An 18,227-nucleotide genomic window follows, 5' to 3' on the forward strand; every position below is an offset into this window, starting at 1 on the left:
CTTTGGGGTCCTGAGCATGACCTATTCTTAAAAACTGCTCCGGGGTCCTGGGCAAGACCCCGTCAACAAAAACTGCCCGCGAAAGGAGAGGGGAAAGTCTGCTTGTTTTTTCGTTTTTATTTGAATAAAATTTCTGTACCCTGTTCTATTCTCCATGACGGCGGCAGCGCACGCAGGGTGCACTACCCCGCCGGTGCCCATCTAACCTCCTAACCTAAGACCTACCTAGCGCGTCAGGAGAGCAAGGCGCGTAAATCGTGTTATGCGCCTACTACACATGCACATGCACCCCAGCACGAGTCTTCCTTTCTGCTGTTTACATAAAAAAGCTTCTCTTCTTCTGGGCTTGACACACTTTGCTGTGACAGAGTTTATCTGGCCCTGGTCGCTTGCCTCTCGTACTTCTCATGCCTTCTCGTCCGCTAATATTGAAAGAACAACCGTTACCAAGAAAAAAATCCGGCTACTTTGATATTTTGACCGCATTTCTCGTTTGCTCATAGGCACGAAGGCACGAGTCACAAATTGTATCTATCCATTCCTGCAAGAAAACAGCGACTGAATCTCTTTGAATTCATTACATGAACGCAATGCTTTCGTATGGACACGAGAGTACTTTCGTGAGAAAAACAATTAGCCTAAACAAGGAGGGGTTCCACCGGGAATGCTATAAATAGCCTAGTGTTGTCATCTGTTATTAAGTCATATGACAGAACTCCATTGTATAATATACCTGCGTCATACACAGAGCTCTCATTCCCCTCAAACTCCCCACCAGAGGGAGAAAAGAAGAAAGAGAAGCCACCAGTGCAGAAAGGTAATTTGGCTAGCGAAGGCACATTATTTCCTCCCTGTGTATTCACTCCTGCACCCTGATCGGCACAAGAGCGAGTGCTTCCAAGCGCTATCTTAGATCCTACATTCTTTAAGCGTGCAACGCATGTCTAACGAACACAAATGGGCGCAAAAGAACTCTGGGACTCCTGGGGACTCTGGGGACTCTTGGGACTCTTGGGGACTCCGAATAGGATCTCACTCCCGTATTAGCATATCATTAACCGCTTGCTTAAGATTTCGTTTGCGCACGGTGCCATGGAAGCAAATTATCAAAATAAGCAATTGGAGGAAATAAATGATAGAATAGGTGACTTGGAACCTCTCCTCCGAGAACTGATTAAAAAAATAGAAAAAAAGGATATTGTAATCATACGCCAACCCTCTATTTCCTGCTGCCCTCTCTACAAGTGTAAGTGCACATTGCAATATTCGCGTGACTCCGAATCGTCATTTTCTGATTGCAGTACTTTGCTGGAAAAGTAACTGCCAGTGTTGAAAAAAGCGTGTGCAAGAAAGTGCTGTTGGAGGAGACGTTGCCACAGCACCTGCTGGTCAAAGTTTGGATAGGGCAGCCGTGTCTAGACCCTCTGCAGTGGTCAGCGATGTACCACCACACCGAACCAAACGCCGCATGTTACCCACAACTCAATGCAGCCACAGTCATGTACTGCAACAGCAACGCTTCAAAGCCATTGCTGTTGCAGTACGGCTGTGGGTGCGTCGAGTCGTAGGCTCCATGCAGCATTCGGCTCAGTGAGGTGGAACATCGTCGACCACCGCAGAGTCTAGCCACGCAAAAAGGAGAAATGAAACTTCGCCGTCAGGGACTTGTGAGCCGACTGATTCAACTGCGGCAATAACTTGAACTTGAACTCCCTACGTATGTCTGTTGTTGTATCTTCTAGTTATTGCATTATTTTAGTTATAGTTTAGTTACATGTGATTCACGTATTTATAAGGTAAATAATTTGGCGGTAAACTGATACTTTGGCGGTACTGTAAACTCCTATTTACCTAATTCGCGCTGGCGGCAGGGATGTGTGCAAAACCCGACTTACGAAGTACGATCCCGATCTGAGCTCACCATTACTGCTTCGCGTCAACCAGACACCACCTCGGTGCTATCGTTTCCAGCTTCTTAGGCTCTTGGCTACAGTGTAGGCCTGGTGTGCTGCCTGCCAACGACATGAAGGCCCAAGCATAGACCTGCCGAATGAAACGCGCATTCCCGGCATAATCGGCGGCTACATGCCGTCCATGTGCCGTCAGTTCTTTTTTCGATCCGGGCATTGACGGTGCGTCATCCCGCATCATGCTAAGAGGCGTGGTTTCGTAGACGAAAGAGAACAGGAGCAGACTGTACAGCAGACAGTCACGAGCGAGATGGACACGAAGAGCTTACTGATTAATACCGGCAACATTGCAAAGCGTAAAAGCCACACGAAAGTCGATGCCAAGAGAGAGGTGACCCGACTGTCGTTGTTTACGCTCTCGCGCGAGCGTCATCCCACTGCATTTAGGTCACACTTGCCATATCGTCGACGCTAAAAGTGATCGAATCGGACACGGTACCCTGATTTCGTATCTAGATACCTGCAACATCCGAAATCGTTCTTTTTAGACGCAATCTCAGTGCCGTAACCCGGACTACACCGAAACGATTGAAAAGGGCGAAAGAGAAGACTTACTATTGACGGGTACATACTATGATAGTCGTCCATCAGACCAGATTCATTTTTTCGACTTCTAGTGAAAATATTTCTCAACGACCCTGACCCCGCTTTGACGCCAGAAGCTGTTAGCAAAGGTGCTCGAGAAAATTCTATTCGAGGGTGATCATATCGGCACTTTTCTTACCGTATCAGCTTGTGAGGAGTTGAACGTTTCCTATGTTGACTTGGTTGTCTTGTCTTTTCCTGGCACTGGGTTCACCGTCGACATGCTGAAACCTCACTGGAAAGTACGCGATTTCATCTTCCTCTTTGGAGAGTCGCGAGTGTCTTGTATGTGCAGAGTCTGGAGGCTCTAAAAGAGAAGGGAATCGTTTCCAGTATGGGCATCTGCAATCTTGATAAGCCCAACTTGGAGGAATTGTTCACTTGGGCAAAGGTGCTGCATTAACCTAGCGAGGATTGTCGTTCTTTTCTTTTATCGTCTTCCAGGTCAAACCCGTGCTCAATCAGATTAATGTAGCGTCATGCTGCGTCATTCCCAAAGACCTGAATGCTTTTGCCAAAGAGAATGACATTCGTCTCGTAACGACGAGCGACCCCCACGGTAAATACCTTGTCAAGCAAATTTCTGCTGACCGCGCGATGATGATGATGACGATACCTTTGCTTTGCAGATATTCTTTCCGCCGACGATTTTCATGAAACCTTTTCACAGCAAATGGCCAACCCTCAGAAGTGGAAACGGTCTTGGCTTTCTCGATACAGCACCGTGGTGAAATCAAGAGGCGTCGTCCGACACAGGGGATACTTGCTCAAGTGCCTTCAAGCTTAACGGCGGATCTATTAACGTTATGATATTAGCACAACTTGAGTATCTAATCTCTTCCAAATATGTATGAAATAAGATTTTGACTGACCAGTCGATTAGAATGGACTCTTGACGTCGCCCATTTCTACGTAGACCGTCTTCAATTGACTGTAGTGATCCAGAGCCACCGTTCCATTTTCTCTACCGACGCCCGACTGTTTGTATCCGCCGAACGGCAGTTCAGGCGGCTGTACATTGAAATTGTTTATCCAACACATGCCGGCTTGTAGCGAAGCTATTACGCGATGAGCTCGCGTAACGTCCCTGAAGCAACTCAATTGGCACAGACCCCTCCAAGTTAGTACATCCAAAAGCATACCTTGTAAAGATGCCAGCCGCTAAGCCGTACACAGTATCGTTTGCTCTGTGGATGACCTCTTCTTCGTTCTCAAAGTCGAGCAAAAAAAGAACAGGGCCAAAGACTTCCTCTTTGACAGCCTAAAATAGTAAGGGTTCCATTGTCTGTGTCAAGTAATAAATAGTCTTGCCTGCATGGAATCATTGCATCCGTCAACGATTGCTGGTGATATGTATGCGCCATTGGCTGTGTCAGGAGGTCTCAGAGCTTCTCCGCCGCATAAAAGGTGACCGCCCTTTGCACGTAAAAAATTTCTCTCTGAGTGCGTTCCTCTCTCTCGTTGTCTTTACCTCGTCTTTGGCCGATTCTATGTACTTGAGTACTTTTGCTGCGTGATCGGGAGATATGAGAGCTCCAACTTGGGTGTCCTCCTTCATGGGATGTCCAACGCGAAGAGACGCCACTCTCGGCACGAGTTTGCTCACAAACGCATCTTTGATTTTCCTGTGAACAAATACGCGAGTACCATTGGAGCAAACCTGAAAAAAAAAACACCGTAAAAAAGAGAAGATCAACAGCACCCAAGTACCTGGCCTTGAGACAGAAAGTTGGCCATCATAGCACCGGATACGGCATTATCCAAATCAGCATCTTCAAACACAATCATTGGCGATTTTCCTCCCAGCTCAAGTGTAACAGGCTTGACACTGCCAGAAGCAGTTGCCATCACCTGACACGCAAAAGTTAATCAATAACACCAATATTCAACTATTTACTACCGTCTTTCCCGTCGGGACAGATCCGGTAAAGGAAATTTTTGCAACTCCCTCGTGACTTGCCAACAACCTTCCCGTTTCGCCGTCTCCTTGAACGACATTAAATATTCCCGGCGGCAGGCCGGCATCGACGAAGATTTCGGCTAGCAGAACGGCACTGAGCGGCGCAAGTGGCGACGGTTTGTAGACGAACGCGTTGCCGCAAGCGAGCGCTGGCGCCACTTTCCAGCAGGCGGTTTGAAAAGGATAATTCCACGGGCCGATTCCGGCGCAAAGTCCAAGCGGTTCGCGTCGCGTGTATGCGAACGATCCGCCGCCGTCCAACTGATGAATGTGTTCGCCGTGAATGGACGGTGCCAAGCCGGCGAAGTATTCGATGCAGTCGGCACTGGCTTCGACGTCGCCTTTCGATTCCCAGAGCGGCTTTCCGCAGTCTCTCGTCTCCAGTTCAGCTATTTCTTCGACGCGTCTTCGTATGAGTTGAGCTGCGTTGCGAAGGATTTTTGCCCGTTCGCGGCCCGACGTTGTCGACCACGATGTTGTCGTGCAGGCGCCTGATGCCGATTCGACGGCTTGGGCGACGTCACTTGCGTTCGAATTGCGCGCCTGCGACAATCGGGTCCACGTCGCCGGTTCGAAGTTGTCGAATGGGGACCCGCGGCCATCTTGGCGAATGCCGCTAACAAAGTTGAGCTCTTTTGTACCTAAGAACCGTATCGCACGACGCATGGCGGGCGTGACGGCCGGGCGTCCGGGGACTGGGGTATTGAGGAGGGGCTTAGGGCAGGGATATCCCTGCGTAGGGGGAAACCCCTTGCGTCCGCCCCCCGAACCAGGGGATGTGGCAAGCTGCCATTGGTTGTAATAGGTTCGGGCACGCACGGATATAAAAAGAGAGAGCGCAGCAATTGAGCTTTTTCTAGCATTCAAGCGGAAGTGAAGTTGGCCCCGCCATTGGGCTTTGAGAAACGAGTGGGATCATGTCTATGTCTACTCTCCGACGAGTCACTACAAGTCCTTATCCTAAAGAAATCTTCTTGGACGCAATTCTACCAAAGCACAAATGTACTTGGTGCAGTCTGGTCTTGCAAGATCCTCACCAGAGCAGCTGTGGACACCGATTTTGCTGCCATTGCCTCAATGAGTAAGGCCGTTTCATCTATACACTTTCAGCAAGTTCATACAAAGTTTTAAAAATAGAATGTCCACTCCAAAATGTCCTGAAGATATGACACCATTTAAAAGGGAAGAGGTAGGTCTTACAATTTTGAAGTGATTTTCAGACGAACACACAATGTCTGTGTGCAGTGTTTCCCTGACAATTTTGCTAAGAGAGAGACAAGACAGTTGAGGGTTCGTTGCGTAATAGATGAATGTGAATGGCGGGGCCAACTAGCTGGCTATGACGTAATCTTGTCAAAGCATCATTTTTAATTAACAGTTATGACAATTTCTTTTAAGGATCATATAAGTCAGTGCTCCTACGTGATAATCACATGCGAAGAATGCGGGGATAAACTACCTCGAGGAGATCAACATAGCCATGTTACGACTATCTGCCCTCAGAGGAAAATAGAATGCAAATTTTGCAACATCTTTGTCTTAGCGGAAAACTATGAAGTAATCTTTGAATTGAAACATCAAAGTGATGAACTTAAGACCCTAATCTTTGTACAGAAGCATTTAATTAACGAGTGCCCCGACAGTTTGGTAGATTGTCCGCATAAGTGCGGACTGGTTAGAAGATCAGGAAAAGAAGTCAGCCATTTTTACTGGTTTTTACTTTGCTATCAATTCAAAGATATTTGTATTGCCAGATTGCTAACCACTTGGAGAAGAGCGAATGTATCGAACTCTGTTTGTATGGGTGTGAACAAAAGGTAAAAAGGCCTATTCACATTATGTAAAAGCCAAATTCCTTCTTTAGGTTCCACACAACAACCTAGCTTCACACCAAGAAGATGTGCTATTGCATTTACGTGAATTGACTCATAGAGTCAAAGATTTAGAGTCTGTGCCGAAACAGGCGCATAAAGTAGTCAAAGAATTGGAATCTGACCCACAACAAATTTTTCCCTCGTCTATTGGAGAAGTTGTGAAAGACGGTCTGCCGTCTACGACAGTGCCAACCTACCTTGCAACCAATGTAAAGTTAGACGGCTTTTCATCCAAGAGTGAAAATTCCGAATTAGTTAGTCTACGAGAGAAGGTTTCAAGTATGGAACGAAAATTAGACGTGGATTTGAAAACACGAGTTCATGACCTCGAATCGGGGAGCGTCTCATGGACGACTTTCGAAGAGCTGCAAAGAAAGTTAGAACAAGCAGAGGCACGTCAAGCTCAGCTAGAAAGAGAAAGAAAAAGTCAAGATGACGTACTAAGGCAAATGAACACCCTACTGCCAGAGTTTGATCTCCGACTCAGCATTCTCGAATCGACCAGTTACGACGGTACTATTATTTGGAAAATAAGCAATTTTAGTCGTCGATACGAAGACGCTGCAAGCGGAAAGACGCACTCCCTCTACAGTCAGCCTTTCTTTACCAGTCACTACGGTTACAAAATGTGTTTGAGGCTCTATCCCTATGGCGACGGAATGGGAAAAAGTAAACACGTTTCTCTCTTTTTCGTCGTCATGAAGGGTGAATATGACGACATTTTGGACTGGCCCTTTCAGCGGAAAATATCTTTCACCCTTCTAAATCCCGGAAAAGCGCGGCCTATCACCGATTCTTTCATTCCAGATCCAAAAAGCTCTTCGTTTAAGCAACCAACTAACATGATGAACATAGCGTCGGGGTGTCCGTTATTTGCCCCGTTAGACAAGATTTGGAATGAAGGCTTTGTGAAAAATGACTGCATTTTCGTCAAAGCCACTGTAGTCTAGCTGACGTTGTGTTTCTGTGTTGAATTCGTGTTTACTATAATAGTTCTCTCTCTTTGTTACTTTGTTCACAATACTGCGACTCAGAGAACGAGCACTTCTCGGCCGCTATCTCCCGAAAAGGGAAAGAACGACGAAGTGACCAGTTGGTTATCTACGTATTCGCGATAGTAATTGGATTCTGGAGGTTGCCGGGCAACGGCTGAAGATTGGCTCGCCTCGTGAACGAGACGAAGTACCTCTTTGACTCGCCGATCGTTTACTGTAGACGACGACAAGTTACCGGAATGATCCACTAAAGATTCGACAGTGGATTCGCTTTGAGATTCTCTTCCAGGCAGTAGCCCGTTCAACAGCTTTTCGATCTCACTAAAACGTTCCTAAAGTCCGGCGATCTCCTTAATCAAAACACCAACAGGTACACCAACGTACCTGGCTTTGAGATAGCTGCGACATTAGATGCTCTATATGTTTATCCTTTTGGTCAAATTTGACTCTAAGCTGGTCCCTTTGGTGATGGTAAAGTGCTATGTATTCCCCTAACGCAGACATTTTTGGTTTCTCGGACCCTCCCCATCACTTTCCGTCTCGCACTTACCAATCGTTTCTGTTTCACCTTCCAGTTGCATAATGACGTGTTCCATCCGCTGCACGTCGTCACTTAATTCCGCTTTTTCTCGCATGACCCGAACAAATTGATCCTGAAAGAGAATTCGGAGAAAAAAACTAAACAATTTACTTCGACGTGCCTGCAGCTGATTAAAACTCGTCTCAAGTTGACTGAAACTAACCGACGACGCTCGAACATCGTCGCTCGTCTGACGAATGACCTCGTTCTCTTTCTTCAACTCTTGCAAATGTTGAAACAACGAGTTTCGCTCCATTTCTAGCTGTCGTACGGACGCCGATAACGACTCAATCTGTAACCAAAAAACGCGCAAGTGCAGAATGTGCGCGGTCGCAATCAAAGCCTTATACGATTTTCTTTTGTTCCGATTCGCCGTCGTCATCAGCTTCGTCTCGATGCACTTCCTGCGAAGGAGGAATCTCGTCTTCGCGAATCATTTTCTCGCTTTCTGCGACGTCCCTAATTGACATTTCTGCTTGCTTCTCAACTAGATCGGCATCGTTTGTCTGAAGTTCGTCCACTTTCCTCTTCTCCTCTTCAAACTGCTCGGCTTCAGCTTGAAGATCTCTCGTTTCAAGCTCCTCTCTCTTGCCATTGAGCTGAGAGGACAACTGATTGGCCCAGTGCTGAGATGTTTGTAAATCACTGGCAAGCTGCATATTGTCGTTGGTCTAACAAAAGAAAACGTGCAGTCCGTAAGCAGTAAGGAATAACCGCGTACGATACCAGTTTAACAAAGGCTTGCTGAAGCTCTTCCAGTTGACTTTTCAATTCTTTATTTTGCAGTAAAGCACTAACAACGTGTCAAATTCAACGCACGCTCTTGTTTTGTCTAACGCGGCTGCTTACCGACTGATCGTCGCCTTGTCGTTCTGCATGTCGCTGAGAAGTTTGGCTCGATCGACGGCCTCTTCACCGAGCCGCGTCACCGTCACCTCGTACTCTTCCAATTTTGCAGAAATTTCTTCTTTCGAGCTAGAAAAAACAAGAAAAATGCTGCATAGGCTCAAGAACGACGTCACCAATACGTTTGCAGTGTCCGATTCTCGTCAGTCTAGAAAACAAAAAAACGCTGTATGTAGCTCTATTCAAAACCTAAGAAATCTTTTCCAACGTACCATAGCCGCAAGATGCGCCGAAAGATTCTCATTTTCCGTCGTCAGCTGTTGAATAGTGTGAGTGTGATCCAACTGAGCAGTTTGATGTCGCACCGTTTCATCTAAAATCAAAGTCCAACTCACGGGGCGAATCACTAGTAAACCCAAAGCATACCCAGTTTCAGCTCTAGTTCTTTCACAGCAGCCGTCTGCTGCTGAAGGCGTCCAACTAAAAGCCCTTTTTCATTCGTCAAAGTGGAGACCTGCGAGATAGAGCATTATACGACAAGGAATCGCGCCGCGCGAGAGAATACTAACCTGATTTGCCAACGCTTGAGCTCGACCCTCGTACTGATTGAACACTCCCTGGAACTTCCTCTTCGTCTCTTCGTGCTCCGCTGATAGACTCTGTAGCGACCGAATCGTCTGTGAGCGGCCATTCAAAAATAAATGTGAAAAAAACGCCACCCCCCAGTGTGTAGAAGACCTCGTTGAGTTGAGCTACGAGTTGTTCGTTTTGAGTCTTCATCGCTTTATAGGCCTCTTCTCTTTCTTTTGCGTCGTCGCTTCCGCCCGACAGTTGTTGAACAAGGGTTTCGGCGAGAGAAAGCTTCGACCGAGCCTCTTTCAACTGGCCATCCAAACTGGCACTCGTCTTGCTCTGCAATCGAATCCCTACTCCCCCACCCTGCAACTAGAATAGACCAATCTACCTGAGCTACAAGTTTATTCGTCAATTCCGACACTTGATGTTTCAATTCCTCGTTTTCATTACTCAATTAATTAAAATAAAAATAAAACGCTAATTCTCCCCCGCCGAGATGCCCTATTACCCCAGCGCTTGAACGGACGCTTGAAGACTACTGCTATTTTTCTCATCCGACGCTCGATTCTGTACCGAAAACATTGACACATCGCAATAGAAATGACAAAGACACTTAGAAACCTGCTTGTGCTGTTGCAAATCGGTGTGCGCTTCTTCTAGAGCCATTTCCAGTTGACGGATTCTCTCGCTGCCGGCTTGCAGTCTTCTCATCAACTCCTGGCACTCGCCTAAACGATCGCACAAAACGAAATCTCACTGAAAATAGAAGGCTAAAGAGAAAATTTTCCTTACTAGTCTTTTCCTGTATGATAACGTTTTGTCGCGTCAGCTTCGTGTGAAGCTCCGATTTCTCTTCGACTAGAATATCAATAGTTTGCTCGTGACCCTACAGAGTAGTTTTAAGAGCAGGAAAAAGAATAGCACATAGTACGTATAAGTACGTATAAATAACCAACTTTAAGTTGCTCGGTGACTGCCAATAGTTCCGTTCTCAATTTTTCGACTCCGCCATCGTCGGACTGAAGACGACGAAAATCACTTCTCAGTCTAGCATTCTCCTGATACTGAGCATTCAATTCCTCGGCCTGTCAAAAAAGAAAAATCGCATGCTGCACTGCCCTTCTTTGCCTCCTATCCAACCTGCTTCTGTAGCTGTTGATTAAGATCCTTGACGAGAGTCGTCTGCACCTTCAACGCTCCAGCGAAGTGCTTGCTGTCATTCTATGGGGCAAGAAGCACAAGAAGCATGAGATCGATGACATAATATAATAACGGCGTACCAATTCAGAGCTTCGGTGAGCAGTGTGTAAAGATGATCCCTTTTCAGTTGTCCGCCCTACGCCTGCTAGTATTCCACTTGCTTCCGAACTCTAACAATGGACCTCTACGTCACAGAGAAACTTTCGTGCGCGAGTCTTATTACGATCTGCCGGAATAAATCCGTCGAAGACGCTCTATTCGAGAGGAAAGAGGAAGAAATAAGGAGTCTGAGACTAGTGAGACTGCGTCTCGCACCTCGGTGACGTCGCCCCTCGTTGGAGATCCGCCGAAAGGCGGCTCTGGTCGTTCTGACGGCAAACGAAACTCGAAAAACGCATCGGAAATGCTGTTTCTTTGACTTACGCCAGACGGTGTCTCGCTTCGATCGGCCACTTTCGCTGGCGAGCAGGTTTTGGATCTCTGTTGAAACTTTCTGAGCTAGAAGATGCGACTATGAGACGCCGGACGTAAGGAGAGAATCAGAGACATTCTACCTTTCTCTTCGCAGCGGCTACTTTATCGTTCCTGTCCATCTCCTCGAACAACGGATCTGAATTAGAGCGCGTTACTGGGCCCGATAATAATGATGGCCTGTGTGTAATCCCCGAACACCCTACACTCAGTACCCTTTTATTCTAAGATGTTTACTCGCTCTAAATAAGTTTGCCTTTCGAAATGGGACACCTCGTGGATACGCCTATACATATTTCAAAATTATTTATCCGACACAGATTTCGCTTTTTTATCCAAATGGAACTTGATGGATACGCCTACGTATAGAAATTTCAGATAGGTACACGGTGGAGGCTCTACGTCCGTTCTATCACGGGCAAGTCAACGTGCGCTATCGCAAACGACAGCGTGGCCTGCTCTAAAATAATCTAAACGGGGTAACGGAGGAGTGGGGAATAGTCTAACGTTAGAACGGCTAACGAATCAAGATGGCAGCGTCCTGTTTCTACCCGTATAGAAAAGAGAAAACTATGAGCGATGCTAAATTATAGTCAGGGGTCGGTGCATGCAGCAGATTCTGTGTGCATTACGTATCTGATTCTCGCAAAAGAAAAACGCCTTTTTCTCCGCTCGGTCTTCGCGGATTGGTCGCTCCTCCAAGGAGGCGGCGTTTCGCCTCCACTTCGCTCGCATTAGAAGTGTAGTGTTTCGTTCGCTGGCTTACGGCTTTCGCTGCGCGAATAACACTCCGAATGCAGCCCTCGAGATCCAACGAAGACGACTCGCTGCTGTCGCTGCTCGCGTCGCTCGCATAATGCGGACCCTTCAGTTTGAGCACGTCGAGCAGCTGCACGGCGTATTTCGCCACCGCTCTCGTCGCCACTTGAACGCGTTCGATGTGACAGTGAGCGCACGCTTTTGACATCGACTGAACGGCGTCCGCAATGTCGCTCACTTCGCCCGTCACGCCTTTGATGCGCTGATAGTTCTTGTACGACGAGCCGGTGCCGCCGCCTCCGTCGCCGTCCTCGCGACAATTCACGTATTCTCTCTTTCAAAATCAATTGTTCTTATAGGAGCGCGAAAACTTAAGGCGTACTCGCTTTACCTGGAATTCTTTTGCGTTCTTCACAACAAACGAAACGTTTTCGAGAAGAGATACGACGGAATCTAGAACGTCTTTGGGCACCTGGAAAAAATTTGACGATTGAGGGATGTAGGACATCGCGAGAGTTCCTTCTATACTTGATCCTTCGCATTTCTTTCGACCAATTTCTGGCACAGTTCACTGGCCTTTTCGACTGTTGATCGAGCTGCCTGTAAGCGACGTTCAACGAATATTTCGCCGCCTTGACGAAACGCCAATTTCAAATCGTCGTCAACCTTTGGGCGAAAAGAAAACATTGACTACAGTAGTTGTTTTCGCGTTTCCACGTTACCTTGTCGTCTTTCGCTTTGGCCTGAGACTCGTCGCCACGACGTCCGCTCGAAAATTTGCCCAGCGTTGCTATGGCAAGAGCACCCGTTTCCATCGCTACAGACGTGATTGCCTCAACGACTTGAATCGCCGAATCGTCAACCATAGAATCGATTTCGTTGATCAAACCCTAATTTTTAAATTCCTTTATAGAAACAGGCACGTATATACACACACACAAGTGTTATCTTACTTGAAGCATTCTCGCCAGATTGACGTTCACCTTCTGCGTCGCTTCCCTCAGCTGCCGTTTCAAACTCTCCGCCAACGATACTTCGGAATTGGAATCGAGACCGAGATGCGTCCAATGAGCAACGAGTTCCGTGAGAATGCCCATGGCAGACGACATGTGTATCGATTGAAAGCGAGCCTCCTCTTGCTCACAGAGAGGAACTAACACACACGACCAGTCGAATGAATGTCGTTTACGACGACGCGACGGATGTACTGTACCGGTCGAAAATGCGGACTCGTTTCTCGTTTTGAAGATTTGTTGCAATGCTGTGGCTGCTACCTTCAAACGCTGGCACTGCTCCAAAACGCGATCGGCTAGCGTTTTTTGGCCCGTCGACGATCCTATCGGTAAAAAATAATAGATGATTGTCATTTTTCAATTGCTATAGTGACCGAGATCGTCTAGTTCTGCCATTGCCGTCGTTATCATGTTCTTGCAAATGACAGGCACTGATGTCAGTGATTTGAAGACATCATCTAAGGTAAAACGTAGAAGATGAGAATAAATCATTATCTAATGATACCTCCGAAATTTCTCATTTCTGAACGAGGTGTAAAGGGTGTCGACGTAAAGGTCAGGTCGTCCATAGACGAAACACCTCCAGTGGACATGGCTGAATAACAACAGAAAGTATAATTTATAATACAGACACCCCTTTTATTTAAACTGTACGTGTCGACTGAGATGACGGTCGTCTGCCCGCCAAAAGTGGCGACGATGCGACGACAGCTGCTTGAGACGTAAGCAGATCCCTAAACGATTTCTACACAAGACAAAAACGTTAACTAGATGCGACAAAAGAAATCAGAAAGCAAACGAACGGGAAGAGACGAAGGAAGCTCCTTAAGGCGAGGTGCAGACAAGGCCTTTCTGTTGGCAAGAGAACGAGTCGAACTGAAGAGAATACACTCTTTATGCGAGCCCCTATCGCAATAACTGCTCCCATTTACGCTCTCGAAGACGGGGACGGGGACGACGCCGAGAATGACGAATCTTTTTCCCATTCGTCGTTGGGGTCGTAGAAAAGATCGTCCGTCTGGCTGTCCGTTTCGTCCTAGAGGCAAAATCAGTAAAGATAATCAACCTCGCGTCTGTTTATATTCACTTCGTAGATTTCTCTCATTCGTTCGAGTCGAGATTCGAATTTGTCTAAATCCCACGTGGCCGTGATGCCGAGCTTGGTATTATGAAGACGAATTCTGATGACGGTCTGATTTTATATACATTCAATGCAACAAAAGTCTTCAGACAAACGGCTAATTCTACCGAACGTACCTCGCCTCCGCTTCCTCGCGCGTCTTCCCTTTCGAACGTCTAAAACACAGAGACATCGGCTGAATTCGTCCATTTGAGTCGTTATCGCGTATACAGTGTGCTTTTGGAGATTCGCGCTTATGCTGTTCGCTTCTCTTATCAACAGCGAGACTCTCATTAGATCCTTCTTGCTCGTTTTTTCCGCTGCTGACAATAGAGTGTAAAGGAAAAGGTTTTCCTCCTATGTACATATGCTCTACGTGAATGCAGTGCAAAACTTCCGGGCAGTCCTTTATTCCTTTCCCTTTGCAGCTAATTCAAGGAACGTAAAATCATCAAGCAAAAAGAGATTTCAAGCAAACCTTATTTATTTTCAATTTGGCCACGTCTTCCTCGATCTTTTGCTTTTCGCTTTCCAGATCGGTTAGAAGTTTCGTTTGCCTTTCTCGCCTTTCCACTTCAGCCTACAGAGGAAGTCGTAATTTCGTCGAAATATTTCGGTTATATACCTTTTCAGTACTCAGTTTGTGGAGATAAATTTGGTGTTTCTTAGCGATAAGTTCGTCTTCTAAGGCCTTTCAAAATTATGCGCGCTTATAAACGATAATAAGGCAAACGACTGGGGTCGCACTTGTTTGGTGATTTCCAGTTCCTCAATCTTATTCTTATCATTTTTCAAATTTGCTTCCAGCTCGGACATTTCTCCATGGTGGCTTTCCTGCGCAATAAGACGAGATTACTTGGCAAATAATCAAAGAAAGAAATTATTCACCATTTGTTCAGATAATGCACGAAGCTTCGTTTCGTGCTGCAACTTCTGATTTTCAAGCAGTTTCTGCGCTTCCTCTTTCGCCCTTTGAATTTCAGCTAGAGCTTCTTCGTTAGCTTTCATCTTTGCCTCCTCAATTTCTGCTTCTAGCCTAAGAAATAGACACTAAATCGCAATTCTTCGTCCATAGATGTATGATCAAATAAACCTTTCGTTCTGAATTTGAAACAACTCCTCTTTTGCGTACTCAAATCCTTTTTGCCGGATTTTAGACAACGAAGCCGACGATGACGACTGTCTACTTAGATCCTTCACTTCAGCAGGATTATTCAATCTAATACACGAATAAATCGGCATGCATTATGTACTAATTGAACTGTAAACCTGAAAAAATGATCGCCGCCAAAAACAACTCGATCTCCCTGCGAGAGAAAAAGAGTCAAAGAAATCAACCAAAACACGAATTCGTACGTGGTGTAAAGCCGTCTTTATTTCCACTTGCTCCCCATTTACAAACGTCTTAGCGTCACCTAAAGAAATTTCAGTAATAAAGAAAACCGTGGTCATTCTCACGCGACCTCTCCTCACCTATCGGTGTAAGAGTGATCTCAGTACCGTTATTGTTCTCGATCATACTATAACGGATAACGTTGTCCATGTGAACGTTAACGCTCAACATTTCTCACCAGTGATTGGCGGCAACTAGGGCTCCTGTCAATTCGATATCGTGCTCGATTTCCGCATCTTCTCGGCCAACTGTAGTCGTTCCTTTTTTACAGAAATTTACACCACTACCTATGGCAGTACTGCTTCTCAATGACACCTTCTTTGACGACGTAAAGCAACATTTCAGAAAGCTGAGGATCCTCGTTCAAATTGACTAGCGTAGGCAGACGATTTTCAATTTTAAAAGCAACTCCTGATCTCTGTATCAAAGAGAACAATTCCACGTCGTTCTCAACTAATAACTATCTCACTATTTACTTTAAACTGATCCGCCTCTTCTCTATATCGTCTCTCAGACATATCCAATCGTTCTTGCCAAGTCCTAAACGGAGTGAATGATCAGAGGGAGAATTTTGACGAGTCAACCCTTCTTCTTGCCTTGTGTGATCAACCATCAGCTGTTCATTTGAATGGAGCTTCTCCTTCAGCGCCAAGAGTTCGGCAATGCTCACCACGCCGCCTTCCTCTCCTGACTGGTTCGCGTTGCCAAGCAATCGTTTCAATCTCTCAATCTCGTCTCTCAACTCTAAAAAAACCAACGTTGTTGTGCGCAAACGACCAAGATCTGGGAACCTGTAACCTCTTATCAGTCGAGCGCTCGCATCCTCGTTGATTTTCGCCACGTTAACAATATTTCTCGCTTGTTGCGCATACGTGAAAAAAACTAGTCAAGGAATCAAAAAAAAAGAAATTTCCCACGCCCCAGCTATCGTATTAATTAATGAAATGATATCGAAGTGTGCTCAATGATTCCTCGTAATGCTCGAGAGACGGACTGATCGTCGCAATCATGGCCGTCTTCGAATTACCCCCGAGACTCTCTTTCAACAACCTATTCCCCAGGACCCCTGGAAATGAATACGTAAATAAAATATATTGTATGTACCAAGTCAAGGACGAGTCTCTGTATGGGATAAAAACTTTCCGCTTTTTTCCCGTCGACCTCTCGGACAATAAGGATATCACTTTTCCGAGAGTGTGAAGGGAACGATTGATGCTGGCACCTTCCTACACAAGAAGAGAGTCGATTCGTTGAGCTGACATTTCAGGTGCTTCCTAACCCGCAGCCTTTCTCCCGACGTTCGAGCTTTGCTCGATCTTTCGCTACCAGCCAAGTCGATGAGATTGATTTTGCTGACTCTGGTGCATTCCTGACCCTCGAAGATCTAGAAGCATTTTTTCCCCTCCTCTACAGAGATACAGTCACAGCTATGTATGTGATACCTGTGTCTGAGTCAATCGAATAGTAAAGACGGAATGAGAGCGGCTGCTCTTATCGTTCATTCCCGTGGCGGCCGTGGCTCGGACTCTCGTTCCAACTTCAATCCATCTCTGAATTCCCTCGTTTGACGTCACCACGTATCTGAAAATGAAGCTGGAATTTAGAAAATCGATCTCCGCCAGCTGGACCTACTGGTTCAAATCTTCCACGTACGGTCCCAAAACAGGATGCTCTCGAACGCGAAGCTAAAGAAAATGATCTCTCTTTGACATTCTCTTCTTTTCTCTCTACTCTCACCGTCGTTTTCTTCTTTTTCTTGGATGACGACGACAGGAGGTCATGTATCTTTTCGTTGTAGATCTCGTAGAAGCTGATCTCCACTTTGAAAGTCGTCTGGAAAACGAATCAACGTCTCTTCAGACGAGCGTTTCACTTGAATACCTCTTCATTGGCTAAAGCATCAATACGATAAAAGAGTTCCTCGCTGAAGCGAGGAATCACTCCGACGGCTTCGCCTTCTCCCATAATTCTAGATAAAAGGAAAACGCGTAGAAGAAAAAAACAATGCAGAAAGATAAAGATGACTCACGTGTAAGATTTCCCTGAACCAGTCTGAAAAAAATAGGTATTCGTGAAAGCAAAAGAAAAACACTCCCCCTTTCTTACCTGTCCATAAGCAAATAAGCACGTGTTGTATCCTTCAAAGGATCTGTCTAGAAGCGGGCATCCCAATTGAGTGTAGACCTCCTCCTGATCGACGCAATGGTGATTGACGTCGTCCACCGACCAGAACGAGTAATCGTAGACGAATTCGTGCTTTTGCCCGCTCGACGACGTGATCAGCGTCTCCTGCTGACCTCTCATATCAATGCAGCAAGTATTTTCATCGATAGTTTCTCTACCAAAACAAATCCGTTTTTAAAGGCAAGACGCCTAATTGGCTACTAAGAAGCATCTATCATCTAACAAACGCATCACCTTACTCCAGTACAGATACATTGACTAATAGATAAACTCAATTACGGTCTAACATGTAACAGCGAGATAGCAACACAACCTCCTCCTCCTCGTTTGCTCTTATCTCTCTATTTCTTCCTTTCTTTTCTGCGCTTTACCTCTGGCTGAACGGTCGAACGCGCACGGCCACGATCACCGACGAATCTTCGCCGCTCGTCGATCCTTCGAGGCTCGCCGACGATTCGGATCGTCTCCACAGTCGAGTCGAGTCGAGCAGCGGTGAAAGGGACGACGCCGACGACGTTTCTCGCTTTAGCGAACCCGTTGGGAAGTTCGGAGCGGACACGGTCACGACAGGAACCGATTTGCGTCCCGGAACAGAAGGCAGTTGGCGTCGCTGCGGCTTCCGATTCTCCTCCACGCTCGTCATCGTCGTGCGGAACGGTGTGGAACGGCTGCGAAAGTTGAAATGTCGCCTGATAAGTGAT

The 18,227-nt window shown here is 46.3% G+C and overlaps 5 protein-coding genes across 11 annotated transcripts; 2 read left to right on the forward strand and 3 right to left on the reverse strand.

Annotated features, from left to right (window-relative positions):
* Positions 1-102: 102 nt before the first annotated feature.
* On the reverse strand, positions 103-5,202 carry LOC136185745 (4-trimethylaminobutyraldehyde dehydrogenase-like). Of its 7 annotated transcripts, none has more exons than XR_010669601.1 (14): positions 4,456-5,202; positions 4,266-4,406; positions 4,027-4,215; positions 3,867-3,971; positions 3,698-3,816; positions 3,428-3,642; positions 3,123-3,350; positions 2,920-3,063; positions 2,695-2,862; positions 2,543-2,632; positions 2,431-2,484; positions 2,250-2,381; positions 1,922-2,194; positions 103-541 (listed from the first exon to the last, which is right to left on the reverse strand). XR_010669601.1 is itself a non-coding variant. In XM_065972929.1 (6 exons), exons 1-6 carry the CDS (start codon positions 5,179-5,181, stop codon positions 3,435-3,437), a joined length of 1,488 nt encoding a protein of 495 aa, XP_065829001.1. In that variant the 5' UTR covers positions 5,182-5,202; the 3' UTR covers positions 3,332-3,434. The 7 variants fall into 7 exon arrangements, 1 of the variants encoding a protein (XP_065829001.1); XR_010669604.1 differs by having other exon boundaries at positions 103-422; positions 482-541; positions 2,920-3,350; XR_010669599.1 differs by having other exon boundaries at positions 2,920-3,350.
* On the forward strand, positions 2,143-3,434 carry LOC136185753 (glutamate--cysteine ligase regulatory subunit-like). The gene is made up of 8 exons (XM_065972937.1): positions 2,143-2,301; positions 2,358-2,405; positions 2,459-2,534; positions 2,588-2,644; positions 2,703-2,797; positions 2,851-2,946; positions 3,000-3,114; positions 3,185-3,434. The coding sequence occupies exons 1-8, from the start codon at positions 2,221-2,223 to the stop codon at positions 3,340-3,342; spliced, it is 726 nt and encodes a 241-aa protein (XP_065829009.1). The 5' UTR covers positions 2,143-2,220; the 3' UTR covers positions 3,343-3,434.
* Positions 5,203-5,360: 158 nt separating the features above from the next.
* On the forward strand, positions 5,361-8,778 carry LOC136186062 (TNF receptor-associated factor 3-like). Its single transcript, XM_065973301.1, has 7 exons — positions 5,361-5,596; positions 5,653-5,704; positions 5,761-5,859; positions 5,914-6,072; positions 6,130-6,210; positions 6,270-6,332; positions 6,380-8,778. Exons 1-7 carry the CDS (start codon positions 5,433-5,435, stop codon positions 7,337-7,339), a joined length of 1,578 nt encoding a protein of 525 aa, XP_065829373.1. The 5' UTR covers positions 5,361-5,432; the 3' UTR covers positions 7,340-8,778.
* On the reverse strand, positions 7,370-11,196 carry LOC136186054 (golgin subfamily A member 2-like). Its single transcript, XM_065973293.1, has 23 exons — positions 11,141-11,196; positions 11,010-11,084; positions 10,902-10,954; positions 10,810-10,840; positions 10,667-10,756; positions 10,527-10,607; positions 10,343-10,471; positions 10,179-10,272; positions 10,008-10,114; positions 9,895-9,953; positions 9,775-9,835; positions 9,549-9,722; positions 9,380-9,487; positions 9,237-9,324; positions 9,083-9,183; positions 8,993-9,018; positions 8,814-8,939; positions 8,691-8,757; positions 8,315-8,635; positions 8,086-8,256; positions 7,935-8,037; positions 7,769-7,875; positions 7,370-7,716 (listed from the first exon to the last, which is right to left on the reverse strand). Exons 1-23 carry the CDS (start codon positions 11,177-11,179, stop codon positions 7,420-7,422), a joined length of 2,508 nt encoding a protein of 835 aa, XP_065829365.1. The 5' UTR covers positions 11,180-11,196; the 3' UTR covers positions 7,370-7,419.
* A 386-nt stretch (positions 11,197-11,582) lies between these two features.
* LOC136186067 (kinesin-like protein KIF14) lies at positions 11,583-18,217 on the reverse strand. The gene is made up of 38 exons (XM_065973307.1): positions 17,898-18,217; positions 17,449-17,680; positions 17,372-17,394; positions 17,224-17,311; positions 17,080-17,175; positions 16,975-17,027; positions 16,785-16,923; positions 16,622-16,726; positions 16,447-16,568; positions 16,294-16,392; positions 16,141-16,214; positions 15,939-16,086; positions 15,819-15,882; positions 15,658-15,760; positions 15,521-15,602; positions 15,423-15,469; positions 15,306-15,364; positions 15,219-15,256; positions 15,043-15,168; positions 14,838-14,985; positions 14,697-14,783; positions 14,575-14,640; positions 14,428-14,529; positions 14,326-14,377; positions 14,181-14,272; positions 14,087-14,125; positions 13,917-14,021; positions 13,762-13,865; positions 13,633-13,705; positions 13,484-13,574; positions 13,335-13,424; positions 13,204-13,287; positions 13,030-13,152; positions 12,770-12,969; positions 12,539-12,706; positions 12,345-12,482; positions 12,208-12,288; positions 11,583-12,150 (listed from the first exon to the last, which is right to left on the reverse strand). The coding sequence occupies exons 1-38, from the start codon at positions 18,167-18,169 to the stop codon at positions 11,686-11,688; spliced, it is 4,278 nt and encodes a 1,425-aa protein (XP_065829379.1). The 5' UTR covers positions 18,170-18,217; the 3' UTR covers positions 11,583-11,685.
* Between the last annotated feature and the right edge of the window lie 10 nt (positions 18,218-18,227).

The sequence above is a fragment of the Oscarella lobularis genome, chromosome 4, assembly GCF_947507565.1.
Source record: "Oscarella lobularis chromosome 4, ooOscLobu1.1, whole genome shotgun sequence".
Lineage (NCBI taxonomy): Eukaryota > Metazoa > Porifera > Homoscleromorpha > Homosclerophorida > Oscarellidae > Oscarella > Oscarella lobularis.

Coding starts and splice junctions, on each gene's coding strand:
- LOC136186067 (XM_065973307.1), bottom strand. CDS start 18,169: ATGACGAGCGTGGAGGAGAATCGGAAGCCGCAGCGACGCCAACTGCCT. Junction 15,470..15,520: donor CTAGTTGCCGCCAATCACTG/GTGAGAAATGTT, acceptor TATCCGTTATAG/TATGATCGAGAACAATAACG. Junction 14,126..14,180: donor CGAATCTCCAAAAGCACACT/GTATACGCGATA, acceptor TCTGTGTTTTAG/ACGTTCGAAAGGGAAGACGC.
- LOC136185745 (XM_065972929.1), bottom strand. CDS start 5,181: ATGCGTCGTGCGATACGGTTCTTAGGTACAAAAGAGCTCAACTTTGTT. Junction 3,972..4,026: donor TAGAATCGGCCAAAGACGAG/GTAAAGACAACG, acceptor TTACGTGCAAAG/GGCGGTCACCTTTTATGCGG. Junction 3,643..3,697: donor GCGGCTGGCATCTTTACAAG/GTATGCTTTTGG, acceptor GAGTTGCTTCAG/GGACGTTACGCGAGCTCATC.
- LOC136186062 (XM_065973301.1), top strand. CDS start 5,433: ATGTCTATGTCTACTCTCCGACGAGTCACTACAAGTCCTTATCCTAAA. Junction 5,705..5,760: donor CACCATTTAAAAGGGAAGAG/GTAGGTCTTACA, acceptor GTCTGTGTGCAG/TGTTTCCCTGACAATTTTGC. Junction 6,333..6,379: donor TGTATGGGTGTGAACAAAAG/GTAAAAAGGCCT, acceptor TTCCTTCTTTAG/GTTCCACACAACAACCTAGC.
- LOC136185753 (XM_065972937.1), top strand. CDS start 2,221: ATGGACACGAAGAGCTTACTGATTAATACCGGCAACATTGCAAAGCGT. Junction 2,302..2,357: donor AAGTCGATGCCAAGAGAGAG/GTGACCCGACTG, acceptor CACTGCATTTAG/GTCACACTTGCCATATCGTC. Junction 3,115..3,184: donor AACGACGAGCGACCCCCACG/GTAAATACCTTG, acceptor TTTGCTTTGCAG/ATATTCTTTCCGCCGACGAT.
- LOC136186054 (XM_065973293.1), bottom strand. CDS start 11,179: ATGGACAGGAACGATAAAGTAGCCGCTGCGAAGAGAAAG. Junction 10,115..10,178: donor TATCATACAGGAAAAGACTA/GTAAGGAAAATT, acceptor GCGATCGTTTAG/GCGAGTGCCAGGAGTTGATG. Junction 8,940..8,992: donor GAGAATCGGACACTGCAAAC/GTATTGGTGACG, acceptor TGTTTTTTCTAG/CTCGAAAGAAGAAATTTCTG.